General features: G+C 56.2%; 1 protein-coding gene across 1 annotated transcript in view; it reads left to right on the top strand.

Annotated features, from left to right (window-relative positions):
• LOC137362304 (tumor necrosis factor receptor superfamily member 12A-like) overlaps positions 1-12,722 on the top strand; it is a 16,987-nt gene extending 4,265 nt beyond the window's left edge. Inside the window, exons 2-4 of the mRNA XM_068026707.1 lie at positions 3,836-3,967; positions 10,158-10,295; positions 10,967-12,722. Coding sequence (XP_067882808.1) covers positions 3,836-3,967; positions 10,158-10,295; positions 10,967-11,013 — 317 coding nt within the window. The 3' untranslated portion in view covers positions 11,014-12,722. The remainder of the gene's footprint in view (positions 1-3,835; positions 3,968-10,157; positions 10,296-10,966) is intronic.
• Positions 12,723-22,500: the final 9,778 nt, after the last annotated feature.

The following is a 22,500-nucleotide window of genomic DNA, read 5'->3' as shown; positions in this document are numbered from 1 at the left end:
CGACACAAGGAAAAACATTTTCACGCAGCGAGTGGTTAGGGTCTGGAATGCGCTGCCTGAGAGTGTGGTGGAGGCAGGTTCAATTGAAGCATTCGAAAGGGGAATTAGACTGTTATCTGAAAGGAAGAATGTGCAGGGTTACGGGGAGAGAGCGGGGGAGTGGCACTAGGTGAATTGCTCATTCGGAGAGCCAGTGTAAACACGATGGGCCAAATGGCCTCATTCTGCGCTGTAACAATCTGTGATTCTGTTTGATGGGACAGTGTAGAGGGAGTTTTACTCTGTATCTAACCCCCGTACTGTACCTGTCCTGGGAGTGTTTGATGGGGACAGTGTAGAGGGAGCTTTACTCTGTATCTAACCCCCGTACTGTACCTGTCCTGGGAGTGTTTGATGGGGACAGTGTAGAGGGAGTTTTACTCTGTATCTAACCCCCGTACTGTACCTGTCCTGGGAGTGTTTGATGGGGACAGTGTAGAGGGAGCTTTACTCTGTATCTAACCCCCGTACTGTACCTGTCCTGGGAGTGTTTGATGGGGACAGTGTAGAGGGAGCTTTACTCTGTATCTAACCCCCGTACTGTACCTGTCCTGGGAGTGTTTGATGGGGACAGTGTAGAGGGAGTTTTACTCTGTATCTAACCCCCGTACTGTACCTGTCCTGGGAGTGTTTGATGGGGGACAGTGTAGAGGGAGCTTTACTCTGTATCTAACCCCCGTACTGTACCTGTCCTGGGAGTGTTTGATGGGGGACAGTGTAGAGGGAGCTTTACTCTGTATCTAACCCCCGTACTGTACCTGTCCTGGGAGTGTTTGATGGGGACAGTGTAGAGGGAGCTTTACTCTGTATCTAACCCCCGTACTGTACCTGTCCTGGGAGTGTTTGATGGGGACAGTGTAGAGGGAGTTTTACTCTGTATCTAACCCCCGTACTGTACCTGTCCTGGGAGTGTTTGATGGGGGACAGTGTAGAGGGAGCTTTACTCTGTATCTAACCCCCGTACTGTACCTGTCCTGGGAGTGTTTGATGGGGGACAGTGTAGAGGGAGCTTTACTCTGTATCTATCCCCCGTACTGTACCTGTCCTGGGGAGTGTTTGATGGGGGACAGTGTAGAGGGAGCTTTACTCTGTATCTAACCCCCGTACTGTACCTGTCCTGGGAGTGTTTGATGGGGGACAGTGTAGAGGGAGCTTTACTCTGTATCTAACCCCCGTACTGTACCTGTCCTGGGAGTGTTTGATGGGGACAGTGTAGAGGGAGCTTTCCTCTGTATCTAACCCCCGTACTGTACCTATCCTGGGAGTGTTTGATGGGGGACAGTGTAGAGGGAGCTTTACTCTGTATCTAACCCCCGTACTGTACCTGTCCTGTTTTCCTGTTCAGGCTCAGATCTTGCAAAGAGACAACTGATAAACAGCTTTTAACCACACTGACGATCTCGCACAATCCAGCACAGAATGCATTCCCTTCTCTCCCCGTCTCGGTCTGAGAGTCCGGAATGCCTGCTATTTCCCTGCTTTTATACCTGACACAAGCTCCAGTCCTGGGACCATTGCCAAAAATAATTTGTGGCCAGACAGTTTATTTTCAACACCGTCTGGTCAACTGACTGACTGGCTCAGGGCAAGAGAAATTCTCACTGTTCGATCCGAGCTCCAGTCGTCTGGAAATTTCTTTAAAGAGGGATTCTCACCATCAGGGACCCCTGTTAAAGAGGGAGTCTCACCGTCAGGAACCCCTGTTAAAGAGGGAGTCTCACCGTCAGGGACCCCTGTTAAAGAGGGAGTCTCACCGTCAGGGACCCCTGTTAAAGAGGGAGTCTCACCGTCAGGGACCCCTGTTAAAGAGAGAGTCTCACCGTCAGGGACTCCTGTTAAAGAGAGAGTCTCACCGTCAGGGCCTCCTGTTAAAGAGGGAGTCTCACCCTCAGGGACCCCTGTTAAAGAGGGAGTCTCACCGTCAGGGACCCCTGTTAAAGAGAGAGTCTCTCCGTCAGGGACCCCTGTTAAAGAGGGAGTCTCACCGTCAGGGATCCCTGTTAAAGAGAGAGTCTCACCGTCAGGGACTCCTGTTAAAGAGAGAGTCTCTCCGTCAGGGACCCCTGTTAAAGAGGGAGTCTCTCTGTCAGGGACCCCTGTTAAAGAGGGAGTCTCTCTGTCAGGGACCCCTGTTAAAGAGGGAGTCTCACCGTCAGGGACCCCTGTTAAAGAGGGAGTCTCACCGTCAGGGACCCCTGTTAAAGAGAGAGTCTCACCGTCAGGGACCCCTGTTAAAGAGAGAGTCTCTCCGTCAGGGACCCCTGTTAAAGAGAGAGTCTCTCCGTCAGGGACCCCTGTTAAAGAGAGAGTCTCTCCGTCAGGGACCCCTGTTAAAGAGGGAGTCTCACCGTCAGGGACCCCTGTTAAAGAGGGATTCTCACCGTCAGGGACCCCTGTTAAAGAGGGAGTCTCACCGTCAGGGACCCCTGTTAAAGAGGGAGTCTCACCGTCAGGGACCCCTGTTAAAGAGAGAGTCTCACCGTCAGGGACTCCTGTTAAAGAGGGAGTCTCTCCGTCAGGGACCCCTGTTAAAGAGGGAGTCTCACCGTCAGGGACTCCTGTTAAAGAGGGAGTCTCACCGTCAGGGACTCCTGTTAAAGAGGGAGTCTCCCCGTCAGGGACTCCTGTTAAAGAGGGAGTCTCACCCTCAGGGACCCTTTCAAAGAGATTAGGGGCATAGAGGGTGAGTATATGGAGAAAGAGGGAAGAGACTGGGGGAGGGAGGATGGGGAGACGCAGAAGGTGGGGATGGAGGCAGGATAGAACAATCCGGAAAAGTATTCTCCGAAATGGAGGAGCCCTTGGGGTGCGGCGGTGAAATGAGGTGATGCTGGACAGGCTCAGTGTCTGGAGAGTGACCTCTTGCCAAGTGCAGTCGATGCCTGGGTCTGTGCTGCCGTTCTCCGCCCCTCCACCCTGTGTCACTGACCTATATTCAGCCTGTTTCCTGCTCCTTGGGCCTTGCAGAGGCTGGCTCCCTGCCCAGAAATCTCTCTCTCCCTCCCTGTGTCACTGACAGCTCTTAAGGTGGAACCTGCGCAGAGAGAGAGAGAGATAGTCAGAGGAGCCCCTGTCCCGGGGGTCTGGGGCGGGGAGGAGAGGGCAGGTTAGGGTCGGAGGGAGGGAGAGAGGGAGGGTGAGAGGGAGAGAGTGAAATGCAGGGAGAGGGAGGGTGAGAGGCAGGGAGACAAAGAGAGAGAAAGAAATAGAGAGAGAGAAATATATAGAGAGAGAGAGGGAGGAAGGGAGAGAGAGAAAGAGAGAAAAACAGACACGGGGAGGGATACAGAGAGAGACGGACAGGGAGAGACAGAGAGAGTGGGAGAGAGAGAGAGAGACAGACACAGTGAGGGAAAAGAGATGGAGGGAGAGATGATGATCGAGGGGGAGAAAGTGAGTGAGAGACAGAGAGAGAGAAATAGAGACAGGGAGACGCGGAGACGGATAGGGAGAGACAGAGCGCGGGAGGGAGAAAGGGAGAGATACAGCAAGAGACACGGAGTGAGACAGACAGGGATAGATATGAGAGAGTGGGAGAGAGAGAGGCGCAGTGTGGGAAAAGAGATGGAGGGAGAGACGATGATGGAGGGGGAGAAAGTGAGTGAGAGACGGAGAGAGAGTGCGAGCTAAAAGGGCTGATCCACCGGCTGAGCGGGTATCTTTAGGACTGTGCAGGTGGTGGTGGGGTGTTGGGGGCTGTTGATGAGCGGTGGGGCAGCAGGGCGCCTGCTGCAGTGTGGACTGATCAACCGGGAAGGGCGCTCGTCACCATCTGCTCTTGGTGTTTCACCCACAGGTATGGGATGCCCCCGGGGGCACGTGTGGAACTTTGACCTGGAGAAGTGCTTGGACTGTCAGCTGTGTGAAGCCTTTCCCCTAACTCCATCCTGCAGCCTCTGCAGTCTCTCGGTCACCACCCCAGGAGGAGGTAGGTCGAGGGTCAGGGAAGCATCTACACACTGAGAGGGTCAGTACTGAGGGAGGGCCGCGCTGTCGGAGGGTCAGTACTGAGGGAGCGCCGCGCTGTCGGAGGGTCAGTACTGAGGGAGGGCCGCACTGTCGGAGGGTCAGTACTGAGGGATCGCCGCACTGTGGGAGGGTCAGTACTGAGTGAATGCCGCACTGTGGGAGGGTCAGTACTGAGGGATCGCCGCACTGTCCGAGGGTCAGTACTGAGGGAGTGCCGCACTGTCGGAGGGTCAGTACTGAGGGATCGCCGCACTGTCCGAGGGTCAGTACTGAGGGAGTGCCGCACTGTCGGAGGGTCAGTACTGAGTGAGTGCCGCACTGTCGGAGGGTCAGTACTGAGGGAGCTCCGCACTGTCGGAGGGTCAGTACTGAGGGAGCTCCGCACTGTCGGAGGGTCAGTACTGAGGGAGCGCCGCACTGTCGGAGGGTCAGTACTGAGGGAGCTCCGCACTGTCGGAGGGTCAGCACTGAGGGATCGCCGCACTGTCGGAGGGTCAGAACTGATTGAGTGCCGCATTGTCGGAGGGTCAGTACTGAGGGATCGCCGCACTGTCGGAGGGTCAGTACTGAGGGAGTGCCGCACTGTCGGAGGGTGAATACTGAGTGAGTGCTGCACTGTCAGAGGGTCAGTACTGAGGGAGCTCCGCACTGTCGGAGGGTCAGTACTGAGGGAGCTCCGCACTGTCGGAGGGTCAGTACTGAGGGAGCTCCGCACTGTCGGAGGGTCAGTACTGAGGGAGCTCCGCACTGTCGGAGGGTCAGTACTGAGGGAGCGCCGCACTGTCGGAGGGTCAGTACTGAGGGTGCGCCGCACTGTCGGAGGGTCAGTACTGAGTGAGTGCCGCACTGTTGGAGGGTCAGTACTGAGGGAGCGCCGCACTGTCGGAGGGTCAGTACTGAGGGTGCGCCGCACTGTCGGAGGGTCAGTACTGAGGGAGCACCGCGTTGTCGGAGGGTCAGAACCGAGGAAGTGCCGCACTGTCGGAGGGTCAGTACTGAGGGAGTGCCGCACTGTGGGAGGGTCAGTACTGAGTGAATGCCGCACTGTCGGAGGGTCAGAACCGAGGAAGTGCCGTACTGTCGGAGGGTCAGTACTGAGGGATCGCCGCATGTCGGAGGGTCAGTACTGAGGGAGGGCCGCACTGTCGGAGGGTCAGTACCGAGGGAGTGCCGCATGTCGGAGGGTCAGTACTGAGGGAGGGCCGCACTGTCGGAGGGTCAGTACCGAGGGAGTGCCGCATGTCGGAGGGTCAGTACTGAGGGAGGGCCGCACTGTCGGAGGGTCAGTACCGAGGGAGTGCCGCACTGTCGGAGGGTTAGTACTGAGGGACAGCACTGTCGGAGGGTCAGTACTGAGGGAGCGCCGCACTGTCGGAGGGTCAGTACTGAGGGAGTGCCGCACTGTCAGAGGGTCAGTACTGAGGGAGGGCCGCACTGTCGGAGGGTCAGTACTGAGGGAGCGCCGCACTGTCAGAGGGTCAGTACTGAGGGAGGGCCGCACTGTCGGAGGGTCAGAACCGAGGAAGTGCCACACTGTCGGAGGGTCAGTACTGAGGGAGCACCGCACTGTCGGAGGGTCAGTACTGAGGGATCGCCGCATGTCGGAGGGTCAGTACTGAGGGAGTGCCGCACTGTCGGAGGGTCAGTACTGAGGGAGCGCCGCACTGTCGGAGGGTCAGTACAGAGGGAGAGCCGCACTGTCGGAGGGTCAGTATTGAGGGAGGGCCGCACTGTCAGAGGGTCAGTACTGAGGGAGGGCCGCACTGTCGGAGGGTCAGTACTGAGGGAGTACCGCACTGTCGGAGGGTCAGTACTGAGGGAGTGCCGCACTGTCGGAGGGTCAGTACTGAGGGAGCGCCGCACTGTCGGAGGGTCAGTAGTGAGGGAGCACCGCACTGTCGGAGGGTCAGCACTGAGGGAGCGCCGCACTGTCGGAGGGTCAGTACTGAGGGAGCACCGCACTGTCGGAGGGTCAGTAGTGAGGGAGCACCGTACTGTCGGAGGGTCAGCACTGAGGGAGCGCCGCACTGTCGGAGGGTCAGTACTGAGGGAGCACCGCACTGTCGGAGGGTCAGTACTGAGGGAGTGCCGCACTGTCGGAGGTTCAGTACTGAGAGAGCACCGCACTGTCGGAGGGTCAGTACTGAGGGAGCACCGCACTGTCGGAGGGTCAGTACTGAGGGATCGCCGCATGTCGGAGGGTCAGTACTGAGGGAGTGCCGCACTGTCGGAGGGTCAGTACTGAGGGAGGGCCGCACTGTCGGAGGGTCAGTACTGAGGGAGGGCCGCACTGTCGGAGGGTCAGTACTGAGGGAGGGCCGCACTGTCGGAGGGTCAGTACTGAGGGAGGGCCGCACTGTCGGAGGGTCAGTACTGAGGGAGCGCCGCGTTGTCGGAGGGTCAGTACTGAGGGAGCTCCGCACTGTCGGAGGGTCAGTACTGAGGGAGCACCGCACTGTCGGAGGGTCAGTACTGAGGGATCGCCGCATGTCGGAGGGTCAGTACTGAGGGAGTGCCGCACTGCCGGAGGGTCAGTACTGAGGGAGCACCGCGTTGTCGGAGGGTCAGTACTGAGGGAGCACCGCATTGTCGGAGGGTCAGTACTGAGGGAGCACCGCACTGTCGGAGGGTCAGTACTGAGGGAGCACCGCACTGTCGGAGGGTCAGTACTGAGGGGGGGCCGCACTGTCGGAGGGTCAGTACTGAGGGAGTGCCGCACTGTCGGAGGGTCAGTACTGAGGGAGTGCCGCACTGTCGGAGGGTCAGTGCTGAGGGAGGGCCGCACTGTCGGAGGGTCAGTACTGAGGGAGGGCCGCACTGTCGGAGGGTCAGTACTGAGGGAGGGCCGCACTGTCGGAGGGTCAGTACTGAGGGAGGGCCGCACTGTCGGAGGGTCAGTACTGAGGGAGGGCCGCACTGTCGGAGGGTCAGTACTGAGGGAGTGCCGCACTGCCGGAGGGTCAGTACTGAGGGAGCACCGCGTTGTCGGAGGGTCAGTACTGAGGGAGCACCGCATTGTCGGAGGGTCAGTACTGAGGGAGCACCGCACTGTCGGAGGGTCAGTACTGAGGGAGCACCGCATTGTCGGAGGGTCAGTACTGAGGGAGCACCGCACTGTCGGAGGGTCAGTACTGAGGGAGGGCCGCACTGTCGGAGGGTCAGTACTGAGGGAGTGCCGCACTGTCGGAGGGTCAGTACTGAGGGAGCACCGCACTGTCGGAGGGTCAGTACTGAGGGAGGGCCGCACTGTCGGAGGGTCAGTACTGAGGGAGTGCCGCACTGTCTGAGGGTCAGTACTGAGGGAGTGCCGCACTGTCTGAGGGTCAGTACTGAGGGAGTGCCGCACTGTCTGAGGGTCAGTGCTGAGGGAGGGCCGCACTGTCGGAGGGTCAGTACTGAGGGAGGGCCGCACTGTCGGAGGGTCAGTACTGAGGGAGGGCCGCACTGTCGGAGGGTCAGTACTGAGGGAGGGCCGCACTGTCGGAGGGTCAGTACTGAGGGAGGGCCGCACTGTCGGAGGGTCAGTACTGAGGGAGGGCCGCACTGTCGGAGGGTCAGTACTGAGGGAGCGCCGCGTTGTCGGAGGGTCAGTACTGAGGGAGTGCCGCACTGTCGGAGGGTCAGTACTGAGGGAGATCCGCGTTGTCGGAGGGTCAGTACTGAGGGAGCGCCGCACTGTCGGAGGGTCAGTACTGAGGGAGCGCCGCACTGTCGGAGGGTCAGTACTGAGGGAGGGCCGCAGTGTCGGAGGGTCAGTACTGAGGGAGTGCCGCACTGTCGGAGGGTCAGTACTGAGGGAGCGCCGCACTGTCGGAGGGTCAGTACTGAGGGAGCGCCGCATTGTCGGAGGGTCAGTACTGAGGGAGCGCCGCGCTGTCGGAGGGTCAGTACTGAGGGAGCGCCGCGTTGTCGGAGGGTCAGTACTGAGGGAGCGCCGCGTTGTTGGAGGGTCAGTACTGAGGGAGTGCCGCACTGTCGGAGGGTCAGTACTGAGGGAGTGCCGCACTGTCGGAGGGTCAGTACTGAGGGAACGCCGCAGTGTCGGAGGGTCAGTACTGAGGGTGCGCCGTGTTGTCGGAGGGTCAGTACTGAGGGAGCACCGCACTGTCAGAGGGTCAGTACTGAGGGAACGCCGCAGTGTCGGAGGGTCAGTACTGAGGGTGCGCCGTGTTGTCGGAGGGTCAGTACTGAGGGAGCACCGCACTGTCAGAGGGTCAGTACTGAGGGAACGCCGCAGTGTCGGAGGGTCAGTACTGAGGGTGCGCCGTGTTGTCGGAGGGTCAGTACTGAGGGAGCGACGCACTGTCGGAGGGTCAGTACTGAGGGAGCGCCGCGTTGTCGGAGGGTCAGTACTGAGGGAGCTCCGCACTGTCGGAGGGTCAGTACTGAGGGAGTGCCGCACTGTCGGAGGGTCAGTACTGAGGGTGCGCCGCACTGTCAGAGGGTCAGTACTGAGGGAGCTCCGCACTGTCGGAGGGTCAGTACTGAGGGAGTGCCGCATTGTCGGAGGGTCAGGACTGAGGGAGCTCCGCACTGTCGGAGGGTCAGTACTGAGGGAGCTCCGCACTGTCGGAGGGTCAGTACTGAGGGAGGGCCGCACTGTCGGAGGGTCAGTACTGAGGGAGGGCCGCACTGTCGGAGGGTCAGTACTGAGGGAGGGCCGCACTGTCGGAGGGTCAGTACTGAGGGAGGGCCGCACTATCGGAGGGTCAGTACTGAGGCAGCGCCGCACTGTCGGAGGGTCAGTACTGAGGGAGCTCCGCACTGTCGGAGGGTCAGTGCTGAGGGAGAGCCGCACTGTCGGAGGGTCAGTGCTGAGGGAGCGCCGCATTGTCGGAGGGTCAGGACTGAGGGAGCTCCGCACTGTCGGAGGGTCAGTACTGAGGGAGCTCCGCACTGTCGGAGGGTCAGTACTGAGGGAGGGCCGCACTGTCGGAGGGTCAGTACTGAGGGAGGGCCGCACTGTCGGAGGGTCAGTACTGAGGGAGGGCCGCACTATCGGAGGGTCAGTACTGAGGGAGCGCCGCACTGTCGGAGGGTCAGTACTGAGGGAGCTCCGCACTGTCGGAGGGTCAGTGCTGAGGGAGAGCCGCACTGTCGGAGGGTCAGTACTGAGGGAGCTCCGCACTGTCGGAGGGTCAGTGCTGAGGGAGAGCCGCACTGTCGGACGGTCAGTACTGAGGGAGCTCCGCACTGTCGGAGGGTCAGTACTGAGGGAGCGCCACACTGTCGGAGGGTCAGTACTGAGGGAGCTCCGCACTGTCGGAGGGTCAGTACTGAGGGAGCGCCGCACTGTCGGAGGATCAGTACTGAGGGAGTTCCGCACTGTCGGAGGGTCAGTACTGAGGGAGTGCCGCGCTGTCGGAGGATCAGTACTGAGGGAGCGCCGCATTGTCAGAGGGTCAGTACTGAGGGAGTGCCGCATTGTCGGAGGGTCAGTACTGAGGGAGCTCCGCACTGTCGGAGGGTCAGTACTGACGGTGCGCCGCGTTGTCGGAGGGTCAGTACTGAGGGTGCGCCGTGTTGTCGGAGGGTCAGTACTGAGGGTGCACCGTGTTGTCGGAGGGTCAGTACTGAGGGTGCGCCGCGTTGTCTGAGGGTCAGTACTGAGGGTGCGCCGTGTTGTTGGAGGGTCAGTACTGAGGGTGCGCCGTGTTGTCGGAGGGTCAGTACTGAGGGTGCACCGTGTTGTCGGAGGGTCAGTACTGAGGGTGCGCCGTGTTGTCGGAGGTGCCGTCTTCCCATCAGACGTTAAGCTGAACGTCCTGCCTGCCCTCTTGGATGGATGTTAAATTCCTCAGCAACGATTGGACGATGAGCAGTGAGGGGGAGCGTCAGTTCTCCCCAGAGTCCTGAGGCAAATATTGACCCCCTCAAGAAACATCATTAAAAAAAAAAGGGAGATAAATGGTCACGATCGCATTGAATGTCGCTGGGACAAAATGGCCGCCAGATTTGCTGTAACGGCAGCTTCCCATTGGCTGCAAACCATGTCTGGAAATCACAAGATTTATATCTGACTCAAATTGCTTTTGTTCGGTTTCTGGCAGGGCGCAGCAAGCTTTATTTTACGGGATGACGGTTGATTTTTAGATTTTGAAAACAAATGACATTCCCTCTTCATTTCCTGTTCACCCCTACCCGAGCAGCTGAAAGGTCAGAGGTCATGACCCTGCCGAACCTCACCTTCATTATAGTTGGAATCGTTGCCGCCATGTTTGTCCTCATTCTCTCCATCGTGCTGGGAGTGATTCTCCGAAAGAACAGAACAAAACCTACCTTCTCCAGTAAGTGTCGACACTGTCCCCCATCAAACACTCCCAGGACAGGTACAGTACGGGGGTTAGATACAGAGTAAAGCTCCCTCTACACTGTCCCCCATCAAACACTCCCCAGGACAGGTACAGTACGGGGGTCAGATACAGAGTAAAGCTCCCTCTACACTGTCCCCATCAAACACTCCCAGGACAGGTACAGTACGGGGGTTAGATACAGAGTAAAGCTCCCTCTACACTGTCCCCCATCAAACACTCCCAGGACAGGTACAGTACGGGGGTTAGATACAGAGTAAAGCTCCCTCTACACTGTCCCCCATCAAACACTCCCCAGGACAGGTACAGTACGGGGGTTAGATACAGAGTAAAGCTCCCTCTACACTGTCCCCCATCAAACACTCCCCAGGACAGGTACAGTACGGGGGTTAGATACAGAGTAAAGCTCCCTCTACACTGTCCCCCATCAAACACTCCCCAGGACAGGTACAGTACGGGGGGTTAGATACAGAGTAAAGCTCCCTCTACACTGTCCCCCATCAAACACTCACAGGACAGGTACAAAGCTGGGATGTCTCCTGTTTCTGAGGGTCACTGCAACAATTTTGGGAAGTGATTTAAATTCCAACTGCGATGTGGAATTTCTGATTCATTCCGAACCTTTTCTATTCTCTTTTGAAATTCAGAACCCATTGAAGAGACAGGGATCTCCCAGGGATTCCTGCTATTGTAACAGTAGTTTTGAGACTGTGATCAGTGCACTCGATACGGATCGAAACCGGCCAGTCGGATAATGGGAGGCAGACACATCTCCGATTCTGGAAGCTTCTGCACACAGGACACTCCAACGTCACTCTCTGAACTGGTGAAAACTACTCTTGGTGAGGCAAATTGCCCCTGGATTAGTGTCCAATAGAGAGTCACTCTCTCTTTCCCCCTCTCTGTCATTCTGCAACTCTCTCTCTGTCACTGACTGCCTTGCCTTTTCTGTCTCTCTCTGTCACTGTCTCATCTCTCTCTCTCTGTCACTGTCTCTTACTTTCTTTTCCTGTCTCTCTCGCTCTTTCTCTCTTTGCATCTCTCTGTCTCTCCCTGTCTCCTCCTCTTTCTCTCTTTCGCTGTATCTCTCTCACCCTCTCACTCTCTCTCCGTCTCTGCTTCTCTACCTTTCCTTCGATTTCTCTATCTCTCTCTCTCCCCCTCCCTCTCTCGCTCTATCTGTCTTTCTCACTCGCTCCCACTTTTTCCAGGCATCTGCGAATGACCGACAGGTTAAGATTCAAACAATACTATCAATTTTGAGAGAAATCCTCAGAGCAGGAGAACATGCTAACTATGGTCTCTCAGTCCCCTCTCTCTCAGGGTGATATCTGTACACTGACTGGTGTCTCTCAGTCCCCTCTCTCTCAGGGTGATATCTGTACACTGACTGGTGTCTCTGTCCCTCTCTCTCAGGGAGATATCTACACTGACTGGTGTCTCTCAGTCCCCTCTCTCTCAGGGTGATATCTGTACACTGACTGGTGTCTCTCAGTCCCCTCTCTCTCAGGGTGATATCTGTACACTGACTGGTGTCTCTCAGTCCCCTCTCTGTCAGGGAGATATCTGTACACTGACTGGTGTCTCTCAGTCCCCTCTCTCTCAGGGTGATATCTGTACACTGACTGGTGTCTCAGTCCCTCTCTCTCAGGGAGATATCTGTACACTGACTGGTGTCTCTCAGTCCCTCTCTCTCAGGGAGATATCTGTACACTGACTGGTGTCTCTCAGTCCCTCTCTCAGGGTGATATCTGTACACTGACTGGTGTCTCTCAGTCCCCCCTCTCTCAGGGAGATATCTGTACACTGACTGGTGTCTCTCAGTCCTCTCTCTCAGGGTGATATCTGTACACTGACTGCTGTCTCTCAGTCCCTCTTTCTCAGGGTGATATCTGTACACTGACTGGTGTCTCTCAGTCCCCTCTCTCTCAGGGTGATATCTGTACACTGACTGCTGTCTCTCAGTCCCTCTTTCTCAGCGAGATATCTGTACACTGACTGGTGTCTCTCAGTCCCCTCTCTCTCAGGGAGATATCTGTACACTGACTGGTGTCTCTCAGTCCCCCCTCTCTCAGGGTGATATCTGTACACTGACTGGTGTCTCTCAGTCCCCTCTCTCTCAGGGAGATATCTGTACACTGACTGGTGTCTCTCAGTCCCCTCTCTCTCAGGGAGATATCTGTACACTGACTGGTGTCTCTCAGTCCCCTCTCTCTCAGGGTGATATCTGTACACTGAATTGTAGATATCTGTACAAACAGTTTTTATTTGATTGACAGCTTTGTTAATATTTGATGTATATATTTGAACAATTTTATGTTCATTCGTGTGCGGAGAACTTTGTATAAGCGTTATTTAAACAACCAGCTTCGCCTTTCAATCAATAAATATCATCCTTATGAATCTCTCTTTCGCATCATTCTCTTTTCAATTGGAAGTCCAGTTACCAATGGCAACACATGGTGTTTTGTCTGGCCCGATTGTCCTGCTGACACACAGATATGTACTCTGGCTGTTCCAGGCTGTGACTGCAACCTGGGCCTTTTTTTTGTCTGTGTGGGGGCGGGGGCCGGCTCAGATCGGCTCACTCCGCACTAGGCCGGGATTGGAGCCTGGGCCTTTCCTGCTCTGCGTGGGTGGAGGGGGGCTCGGTCCCACACCGGGTGTGTGAGATAGGCCGACTCAGCACTAATCGGAGTCCATTATCGTTGATGGACTGCACGGGGAGGTAGATGACGGAATATCTAAAACCAGGCTGGCTGCAGTTCCAATTATTTCAGCTCTGTAACTTAATTCTCCAGGAGCGACTGCAACATCAGATCGTGTGACTGGTGAGCGGGTTTAGTGACGCATCATGAGTGTTTCATCCCAACACTGAGGTCATCTGCACTGTATAAATCTGCAGTCACTCATAAACTAAACAATCCCGCCAGTGAGTTCAATCAGTGCAGTTCACATCGCACTCACTCGCTCCCTCTCTCTCTCCCTCTCTCGCCTCAAAGCCAGAGGGTTCGGGACCTACACAATCAATAAACTCAACTCCCCATAATCCAGGCCAATATTCATCCCCAGTACTGAGGCAGTGCCGCACTGTCGGAGGGTCAGTACTGAGGGAGTGCAGCACTGTCAGAGGGTCAGTACTGAGGGAGTGCAGCACTGTCGGAGGGTCAGTACTGAGGGTGCGCCGCACTGTTGGAGGGTCAGTACTGAGGGAGTGCTGCACTGTCGGAGGGTCAGTACTGAGGGAGTGCAGCACTGTCGGAGGGTCATCACTGAGCATGTGCTGCACTGTCGGAGGGTCAGTACTGAGGGAGTGCAGCACTGTCGGAGGGTCATTACTGAGCATGTGCTGCACTGTCGGAGGGTCAGGAGCAACATTGCTGAAAAACCGAAAAGCTGATCATTTACCTCATTGCAAATTATGGGATCTTTCTTTGCTTCTTCCTTCTTCAGAAACCCAATGGACCCAAACCCCTTCCCGTTCACTCCCACTGTACACAATCCCAATGGACCCAAACCCCTTCCCGTTCACTCCCACTGTGCACAATCCCAATGGACCCAAAACCACTTCCCGTTCATTCCCACTGTACACAATCCCAATGGACCCAAACCCCTTCCCGTTCACTCCCACTGTACACAATCCCAAAGGACCCAAAACCCTTCCCTTCACTCCCACTGTACACAATCCCAATGGACCCAAACGCCTTCCCATTCACTCCCACTGTACACAATCCCAATGGACCCAAAACCCTTCCCTTCACTCCCACCGTACACAATCCCAATGGACCCAAAACCCTTCCCATTCACTCCCACTGTACACAATCCCAATTGTAGAGTTTTAAATGTGGGATAATTTCCGAAGGGTACTCCTGGAGTGGAAAAGGGCAAAACGATTGGCACCCAGTTGCGTCAAGAGGTATTGGATAAGTTTGGTGAACGAGGTCGATGAAAGGAGGACAGAGGGGTGGAGGGGTCGAGGGAGGGAACTCCGGAGCTTGGCGCCCAGGCCGCTGAAGGCACGACCGCCAATGGCGGAGCGATGGGGATAGGGCGGACGCGATCGGGAGACGGCCTTTCGTCCCATCCAGCCCGTGCTCGCTCTCTGCGGAGCCGTCCAGTCAGAGCCCCTCCCCCAGCTCTGTCTCCCTCGCCCTGGGAGTTTGTTTCCGGAGCGTTGGATGTTGCCAGCAACCGGACGTTTCTGGACCTGCCCCCGTGGGCGCGGTGTCGATACCCCGCACTGTCCTGCACTTCGCCCGCCTGTGCCTTGGGTCCAGAGCAGGGCGAGGCGATGTAAAGGTCCCTGTGACTCGGAGTGTGGACAGCTGCGCAAATAGAGATCGGCCGCCCGCAGTGGTGACTCAGCCCCTCATCCTGGGAAGCAGCTGCCTCTGTCACTCAGCCCTCAGTCTGAGATCACTCAGGCCTCGAGGGCAACAACAGCCAAAACCTCGAAACCCTCTCCTTAAGTTCTGTGGCTTTGATATTGTGACCTGCGACAGCTGTTCAGTGCATTGTATCTAACCCCGTTTTCTTTTCTTATATATTTCATGTCGAGGGGGCCTTTATTCCTCAGGCCCCCTTTATATACATAATTTTAAACTAACTTTATTAAAACCAGATAAATAAACAAAAAACTCAAATTAAAATGCCATTCTCGGCGTCGACAATGCACTCCAGTCCCTGCGGTGCCCACCGGTCGCGGAAGGCCTCAAGCGTACCGGCGGACACCGCACGCTCCTTCTCCAGGGACACCCGGGCGCGAACGTAACCGCGGAAGAGGGGCAGGCAATCGGGGAGGACGGACCGCCCGACGGCCCGCAGCCTGGACCTGTGAATCGCCACCTTGGCCAGGCCCAGGAGCAGACCGACGAGGAGATCCTCCTCCCGGCCCGAGCCCCTCCGCACCGGGTGCCCAAAGATCAGGAGCGTGGGACTGAAGTGCAGCCAGAATTTGAGGAGCAGCCCCTTCAGATACTCGAAGAGGGGCTGCAACCTCGCACACTCCGTATAAATGTGGAACACGGACTCGTCCAGGCCGCAGAAAGTACGGATGGCCTGGGAGTCCGTGAACCTACTTAAAAGCCTATTGCACGGGACTGCTCTGTGCAACACCCTCCACTCCAGGTCCCCGATGTAAAGGGGGAAGACTCCCGCGTAGAGAGACCTCCATCGGGGTTTCCCCTCGCCGCCAGATGGCAACGCGGACCGCCAGGGCGTGTCCGGCCGGCTGACGAGGGCGAGGAAGTGGAGAGTGTGCAGGAGCAGCCCGTACAGGAAACCCCTCCGCGCCGATTGGAATGGCACGGAGGGCATTTCCGAGAGGCGGCTCGGGTTGTGCGGGACCAGCTCCCGAGGAGGGTTTCGGGGCCTAAGTCCGATGAGCAGTTCCGGCCGAGTGGGGGTCAGCTCAGCCGGGATCGCTCCGCACTCCCGAGCACCCTCGTCACCTGCAGTGAGGGGCATCCCGGGGGCTTCGGCTACTCCTCCGCCCGCCTGACCGTCCCCGGAGTCGGGCGCCTGGACAGCCGAGGCCCTCCTCTGCCGGCAGGGGAGTGCCCTGACTTGAGGCGACCATGTTCCAGACTCGGAATAGATCCCGGTAAAAGACAGGCAACTCCCTCAGAGAGGTGCGGCTAACGGACTCCACCGGGAGCTGCGAGTCGCCTTGAAGGCAGTGACACTGGCGGAAAAAATACGTTGCCAGCGCACACCATCTGGGAGGACGCTCGACGTACAGGTATCTCTGCAGGGTCCGAAGGCGGAGAGTCGCAGCCTGGGTGCGGATGCACACCAGCGACTGGCCGCCCTCCTCGATCAGGAGACTCAGGACCGCGGCAGAGACCCAGTGTTTCCTCTTGCCCCAGAAGAAATCGACGAGTTTCTTCTGGATCTTGGTGGCAAATGCAGGGGGTGGGGCCAAAGTGACCAACCGGTACCACAACATGGAGGCCACCAGTTGGTTTATGACCAGCGCTCGGCCCCTGTAGGAAAGCACTCGGAGCAGTCCTGTCCAGCGCCCCAGCCGGGTGGTGACTTTCACCTCCAACTCCTGCCAGTTTGCCGGCCAGGCTTCCTCAGTGGGGCTAAGGTGGACTCCCAGATAGAGGAGGTGCGTGGTGCTCCACGCAAAAGGTGTCATCTCCTCCGGCAGGGAGTCCACCCGCCACTGACCAACCAGGAGTCCGGAACATTTCTCCCAATTGATCCTCGCGGAGGACGCGGCAGAAAAGGTCTGCTGGCAGTCGCGCATCCTCCGCAAGTCAACGGGATCTGTGATTGCGAGGAGCACGTCGTCGGCCTAAGCCGAGAGGATGACCCGCATGGCCGGCTCGCGCAGAGCCAATCCCGTCAACCTCCTGCGAAGCAGGCACAGGAAGGGCTCCACGCAGATGGTATACAATTGGCCGGACATGGGGCACCCCTGACGCACTCCTCTCCCAAATCGAAGGGGCGCCGTCAAGGACCCGTTAACTTTGACTAGACACTCTGCGGCGGCGTATAAAAGTCAGACCCGGGCCACGAAATGCGGCCTGAGTCGGAAAGCGCGCAGAGTCCCGAAAAGGTAATCGTGATCCACCCTGTCGAACGCCTTCTCCTGATCGAGGGAGAGAAAGGCGACCGACTGACCAGTCCTCTGGGAAAGATGGATCAGGTCCCGGACCAGGTGGATGTTGTCCTGGATGGACCGGCCCGGGACCGTGTAGGACTGGTCGGGGTGGATCATGTGGGCCAACACGGAGCCCAGGCGGGTAGACATAGCCCGGGCAAAGATCTTATAATCCGTGCTGAGGAGGGAGACCGGACGCCAGTTTTTAAGCAGGCGGAGATCGCCCCTCTTCGGCAGCAGGACGATGACCGCCCTGCGCCACGAGAGGGGCATCTCCCCGGTCGCCAGGCTTTCCCCCAGGACCCGTGCGTAATCGTCCCCCAGGACGTCCCAGAACGCCCTGAGGAACTCCACGGTCAACCCATCCAGCCCTGGGGATTTGCCCCTCGAGAGCTGGTCAGCTCCGCCAACGTGAGCGGAGCTTCCAATCCTTCGGTGCACTCCAGGCTGACCTGCAGCAGGTCCTCCCACAAAACTCTGCGCGCATCCTCGCTGGACGGATCCGGAGAGAACAACGCACTGTAATAAGTACGGACCAGGAGGCCCATTCCCTCCGGATCCGTGATGGAGGATCCGTCGTCGGCCAGCAGCTCGATGAGCTGCTGACGGACGCCCCCCCGCCAGTTTTCCAGCGAGTAGAAGAAGGGTGAGGCGCGGTCCAAATCTTCCAGGATCTGGATCCGCGACCTCACGTACGCGCCTCGGGACCCTATGAGTTGCAGGTCCCTCAAGCGCGCCCTTCTTCTCTTTGTACGCCTGCCACAGGGCCGGGTCAAAGAGGTCGGTTTTACGGAGCGTCTGAAAGGAGGGGAGAGAGCGGAAGAGAAGCGGAGAGGTTGAGGGAGGGAATTCCGGAGCTCAGGGGCCCCAGGCAGCTGAAGGCACGGCCCCCCCGATGGTGGAGCGATGGGAATCGGGGGATGGTCAAGAGGCCGGAATTGGAGGAGGTTGCAGAGATAGGGAGGGGTCGCCAGGGCGAGGGTGAAGATTTTCAAAACGAGTCTGTGACAGAGCGGGAGGCGGTGGAGGTCAGAGAACGCAGTGGGGTTGACGGGTGAACGGGGCGATGCTGGACACTGTTTGGCCGGGCTGACCTACTTTATTTCAGGCCGAGCGGTTTTCTGCTGTCTAGGCCCGAAAAACCTGACACCGAGCTTTTCGCAGGCAAGTTGCACCTGCTTAATTAGGTCAAAGAAACCGCAATGTTGAAAAGAGGGATTTTTGGGGGAAGGATTCGAAATTGAGTCATAACCAGACTAATAGAGTAAAGCTACGAGAGGCTAGTCAGCATTTCTTGCAGGAGTTTTTTTTCAGTCAATACCTGCACGGCCTTCCGTTCATCTGACTGGCGTATCTGATCAACAATGATCATTTGCATTCGCTTAGCGCCTTGAGTGTAATTGAGGAGCCCTGGGGCGGGGTCATCAACTCATTCTCCAACTAGGCTCACGACCAGGTGCAACCGGAAGGAGAGAGAGTGGGAGCGGGGTGGGGTGTGACGGAGTGAAGCAGACAGACGGAGTAGGAAGGGGATGTGCTAAGACGGAGAGAGAGAGAGAGAGAAAGCAACAGAGAGTGAGAGAGGGGAGGAAAAGGGGTACAGAGAGAGAGAGAGAGAGGGGAGACAGAGATGGTGGGGAGGGATAGAGACACAGGAACGGGGAGGGAGGGAAAAAGAGACACAAAGGTGGGGGTGGGGAAGAGAGACAGAGAGAAACTGAAACAGGTGGGACACCCCACCTCCACCCCCCCACCCCCCCCTCGTTTCCCATCTCGGCACTCGCCCGCTTCCCCATCTGCACAACCCCCCAGGCTCTGCGTCCAGGAAGTCACAACGTAAAAACTTCCTGTCATTTCCACAGCAGGATGAACGAGCTGGTGGGGAGATGCAGACAACGTGACGTCAAGAGAGATCAAACAGATCTTAAGTGCGTAGAGGTTTCAGCTCCTTGCTAAGAATTTAGTTTCCCTTCAATTGATTCAGCACAACAGGTGCCCACTTACCGTAAAGGGCAACGCTGGAGTCAGTGAGGGACACATCGCTGCATCCCTAACTCGCCACTCTGAATGTTCGATGGGGACAGTGTCGAGGGAAAGGACAGTGTATCTAGCGCACTGTGACACCCGGTCCCAGAGGGGGAAAGGACAGTGTATCTAACGCACTGTGACACCCGGTCCCAGAGGGGGGAAAGGACAGTGTATCTAACGCACTGTGACACCCGGTCCCAGAGGGGGGAAAGGACAGTGTATCTAACGCACTGTGACACCCGGTCCCAGAGGGGGGAAAGGACAGTGTATCTAACGCACTGTGATAGGGGTGTGGGATATATCAGAGTGTTACAGTGAGGGGTGTTGGATATATCAGAGTGTTACATTGAGGGGTGTGGGATATATCAGAGTGTTACAGTGAGGGGTGTGGGATATATCAGAGTGTTACATTGAGGGGTGTGGGATATATCAGAGTGTTACAGTGAGGGGTGTGGGATATATCAGAGTGTTACAGTGAGGGGTGTGGGATATATCAGAGTGTTACAGTGAGGGGTGTTGGATATATCAGAGTGTTACATTGAGGGGTGTGGGATATATCAGTGTTGCAGTGAGGGGTGTGGGATATATCAGAGTGTTACATTGAGGGGTGTGGGATATATCAGTGTTACAGTGAGGGGTGTGGGATATATCAGAGTGTTACAGTGAGGGGTGTGGGATATATCAGAGTGTTACAGTGAGGGGTGTGGGATATATCAGTGTTACAGTGAGGGGTGTGGGATATATCAGTGTTACAGTGAGGGGTGTGGGATATATCAGTGTTACAGTGAGGGGTGTGGGATATATCAGAGTGTTACAGTGAGGGGTGTGGGATATATCAGAGTGTTACAGTGAGGGGTGTGGGATATATCAGTGTTACAGTGAGGGGTGTGGGATATATCAGTGTTACAGTGAGGGGTGTGGGATATATCAGAGTGTTACAGTGAGGGGTGTGGGATATATCAGAGTGTTACATTGAGGGGTGTGGGATATATCAGTGTTACATTGAGGGGTGTGGGATATATCAGTGTTGCAGTGAGGGGTGTGGGATATATCAGAGTGTTACAGTGAGCGGTGTGGGATATATCAGTGTGTTCCAGTGAGGGGTGTGGGATATATCAGAGTGTTACAGTGAGGGGTGTGGGATATATCAGTGTGTTACAGTGAGGGGTGTGGGATATATCAGAGTGTTACAGTGAGGGGTGTGGGATATATCAGTGTGTGTTACAGTGAGGGGTGTGGGATTATCAGTGTGTTACAGTGAGGGGTGTGGGATACATCAGTGTGTTACAGTGAGGGGTGTGGGATATATCAGTGTGTTACAGTGAGGGGTGTGGGATATATCAGTGTGTTACAGTGAGGGGTGTGGGATATATCAGTGTGTGTTACAGTGAGGGGTGTGGGATATATCAGTGTGTTACAGTGAGGGGTGTGGGATACATCAGTGTGTTACAGTGAGGGGTGTGGGATATATCAGTGTGTTACAGTGAGGGGTGTGGGATATATCAGTGTGTTACAGTGAGGGGGTGTGGGGTATATCAGAATGTTACAGTGAGGGGTGTGGGATATATCAGTGTGTTACATTGAGGGGTGTGGGATATATCAGTGTGTTACAGTGAGGGGTGTGGGATATATCAGTGTGTTACAGTGAGGGGTGTGGGATATATCAGAGTGTTATAGTGAGGGGTGTGGGATATATCAGTGTGTTACAGTGAGGGGTGTGGGATATATCAGAGTGTTACAGTGAGGGGTGTGGGATATATCAGTGTGTTACAGTGAGGGGTGTGGGATATATCAGTGTGTTACAGTGAGGGGTGTGGGATATATCAGTGTGTTACAGTGAGGGGTGTGGGGTATATCAGTGTGTTACAGTGAGGGGTGTGGGATATATCAGTGTGTTACAGTGAGGGGTGTGGGATATATCAGTGTGTTACAGTGAGGGGTGTGGGGTATATCAGTCCACCCAACTGATGTCTTCTTTGGCCTCATTGCCTCGAGAGACAATGGGTAAGCGCCTGGAGGTGGTCAGTGGTTTGTGAAGCAGCGCCTGGAGTGGCTACAAAGGCCAATTCTGGAGTGACAGACTCTTCCACAGGTGCTGCAGGTTAAATTTGTTTGTCGGGGCTGTTACACAGTTGGCTCTCCCCTTGCGCTTCTGTCTTTTTTCCTGCCAACTACTGAATCTCTTCGACTCGCCACACTTTAGCCCCGCCTTTATGGCTGCCCGCCAGCTCTGGCGAACGCTGGCAATTGACTCCCACGACTTGTGATCAATGTCACAGGACTTCATGTCGCGTTTGCAGACGTCTTTAAAGCGGAGACGTGGACGGCCGGTGGGTCTGATACCAGTGGCGAGCTCGCTGTACAATGTGTCTTTGGGGATCCTGCCATCTTCCATGCGGCTCACATGGCCAAGCCATCTCAAGCACCGCTGGCTCAGTAGTGTCTACAAGCTGGGGATGTTGGTCGCCTCGAGGACTTCTGTGTTGGTGATACGGTCCTGCCACCTGATGCCAAGGATTCTCCGGAAGCAGCGAAGATGGAATGAATTGAGACGTCGCTCTTGGCTGACATACGTTGTCCAGGCCTCGCTGCCATAGAGCAAGGTACTGAGGACACAGGCCTGATACACTCGGACTGTTGTGTTCCGTGTCAGTGCGCCATTTTCCCACACTCTCTTGGCCAGTCTGGACATAGCAGTGGAAGCCTTTCCCATGCGCTTGTTGATTTCTGCATCTAGAGACAGGTTACTGGTGATAGTTGAGTCTGGGTAGGTGAACTCTTGAACCACTTCCAGAGCGTGGTCGCCAATATTGATGGATGGAGCATTTCTGACGTCCTGTCCCATGATGTTCGTTTTCTTGAGGCTGATGGTTAGGCCAAATTCATTGCAGGCAGCCGCAAACCTGTCGATGAGTCTCTGCAGACACTCTTCAGTGTGAGATGTTAAAGCAGCATCGTCAGCAAAGAGGAGTTCCCTGATGAGGACTTTCCGTACTTTGGTCTTCGCTCTTAGACGGGCCAGGTTGAACAACCTGCCCCCTGATCTTGTGTGGAAGAAAATTCCTTCTTCAGACTTGAACGCATGTGAGAGCAGCAGGGAGAAGAAGATCCCAAACAGTGTGGGTGCGAGAACACAGCCCTGTTTCACACCACTCAGGATAGGAAAGGGCTCTGATGAGGCACCGCTATGCTGAATTGTGCCTTTCATATTGTCATGGAATGAGGTGATGATACTTAGTAGCTTTGGTGGACATCCGATCTTTTCTAGTAGTCTGAAGAGACCACGTCTGCTGACATGGTCAAAGGCTTTGGTGAGATCAATGAAAGCAATGTAGAGGGGCATCTGTTGTTCGCGACATTTCTCCTGTATCTGACGAAGGGAGAACAGCATGTCAATGGTCGATCTCTCTGCTCGAAAGCCACACTGTGCCTCAGGGTAGACGCGCTTGGCCAGCTTCTGGAGCCTGTTCAGAGCGACTCGAGCAAAGACTTTCCCCACTATGCTGAGCAGGGAGATTCCACGGTAGTTGTTGCAGTCACTGC

This window comes from Heterodontus francisci, unplaced genomic scaffold (genome assembly GCF_036365525.1).
Source record: "Heterodontus francisci isolate sHetFra1 unplaced genomic scaffold, sHetFra1.hap1 HAP1_SCAFFOLD_570, whole genome shotgun sequence".
Taxonomy (NCBI): Eukaryota; Metazoa; Chordata; class Chondrichthyes; order Heterodontiformes; family Heterodontidae; genus Heterodontus; species Heterodontus francisci.
This window is presented reverse-complemented; position numbering and strand designations above follow the sequence as displayed.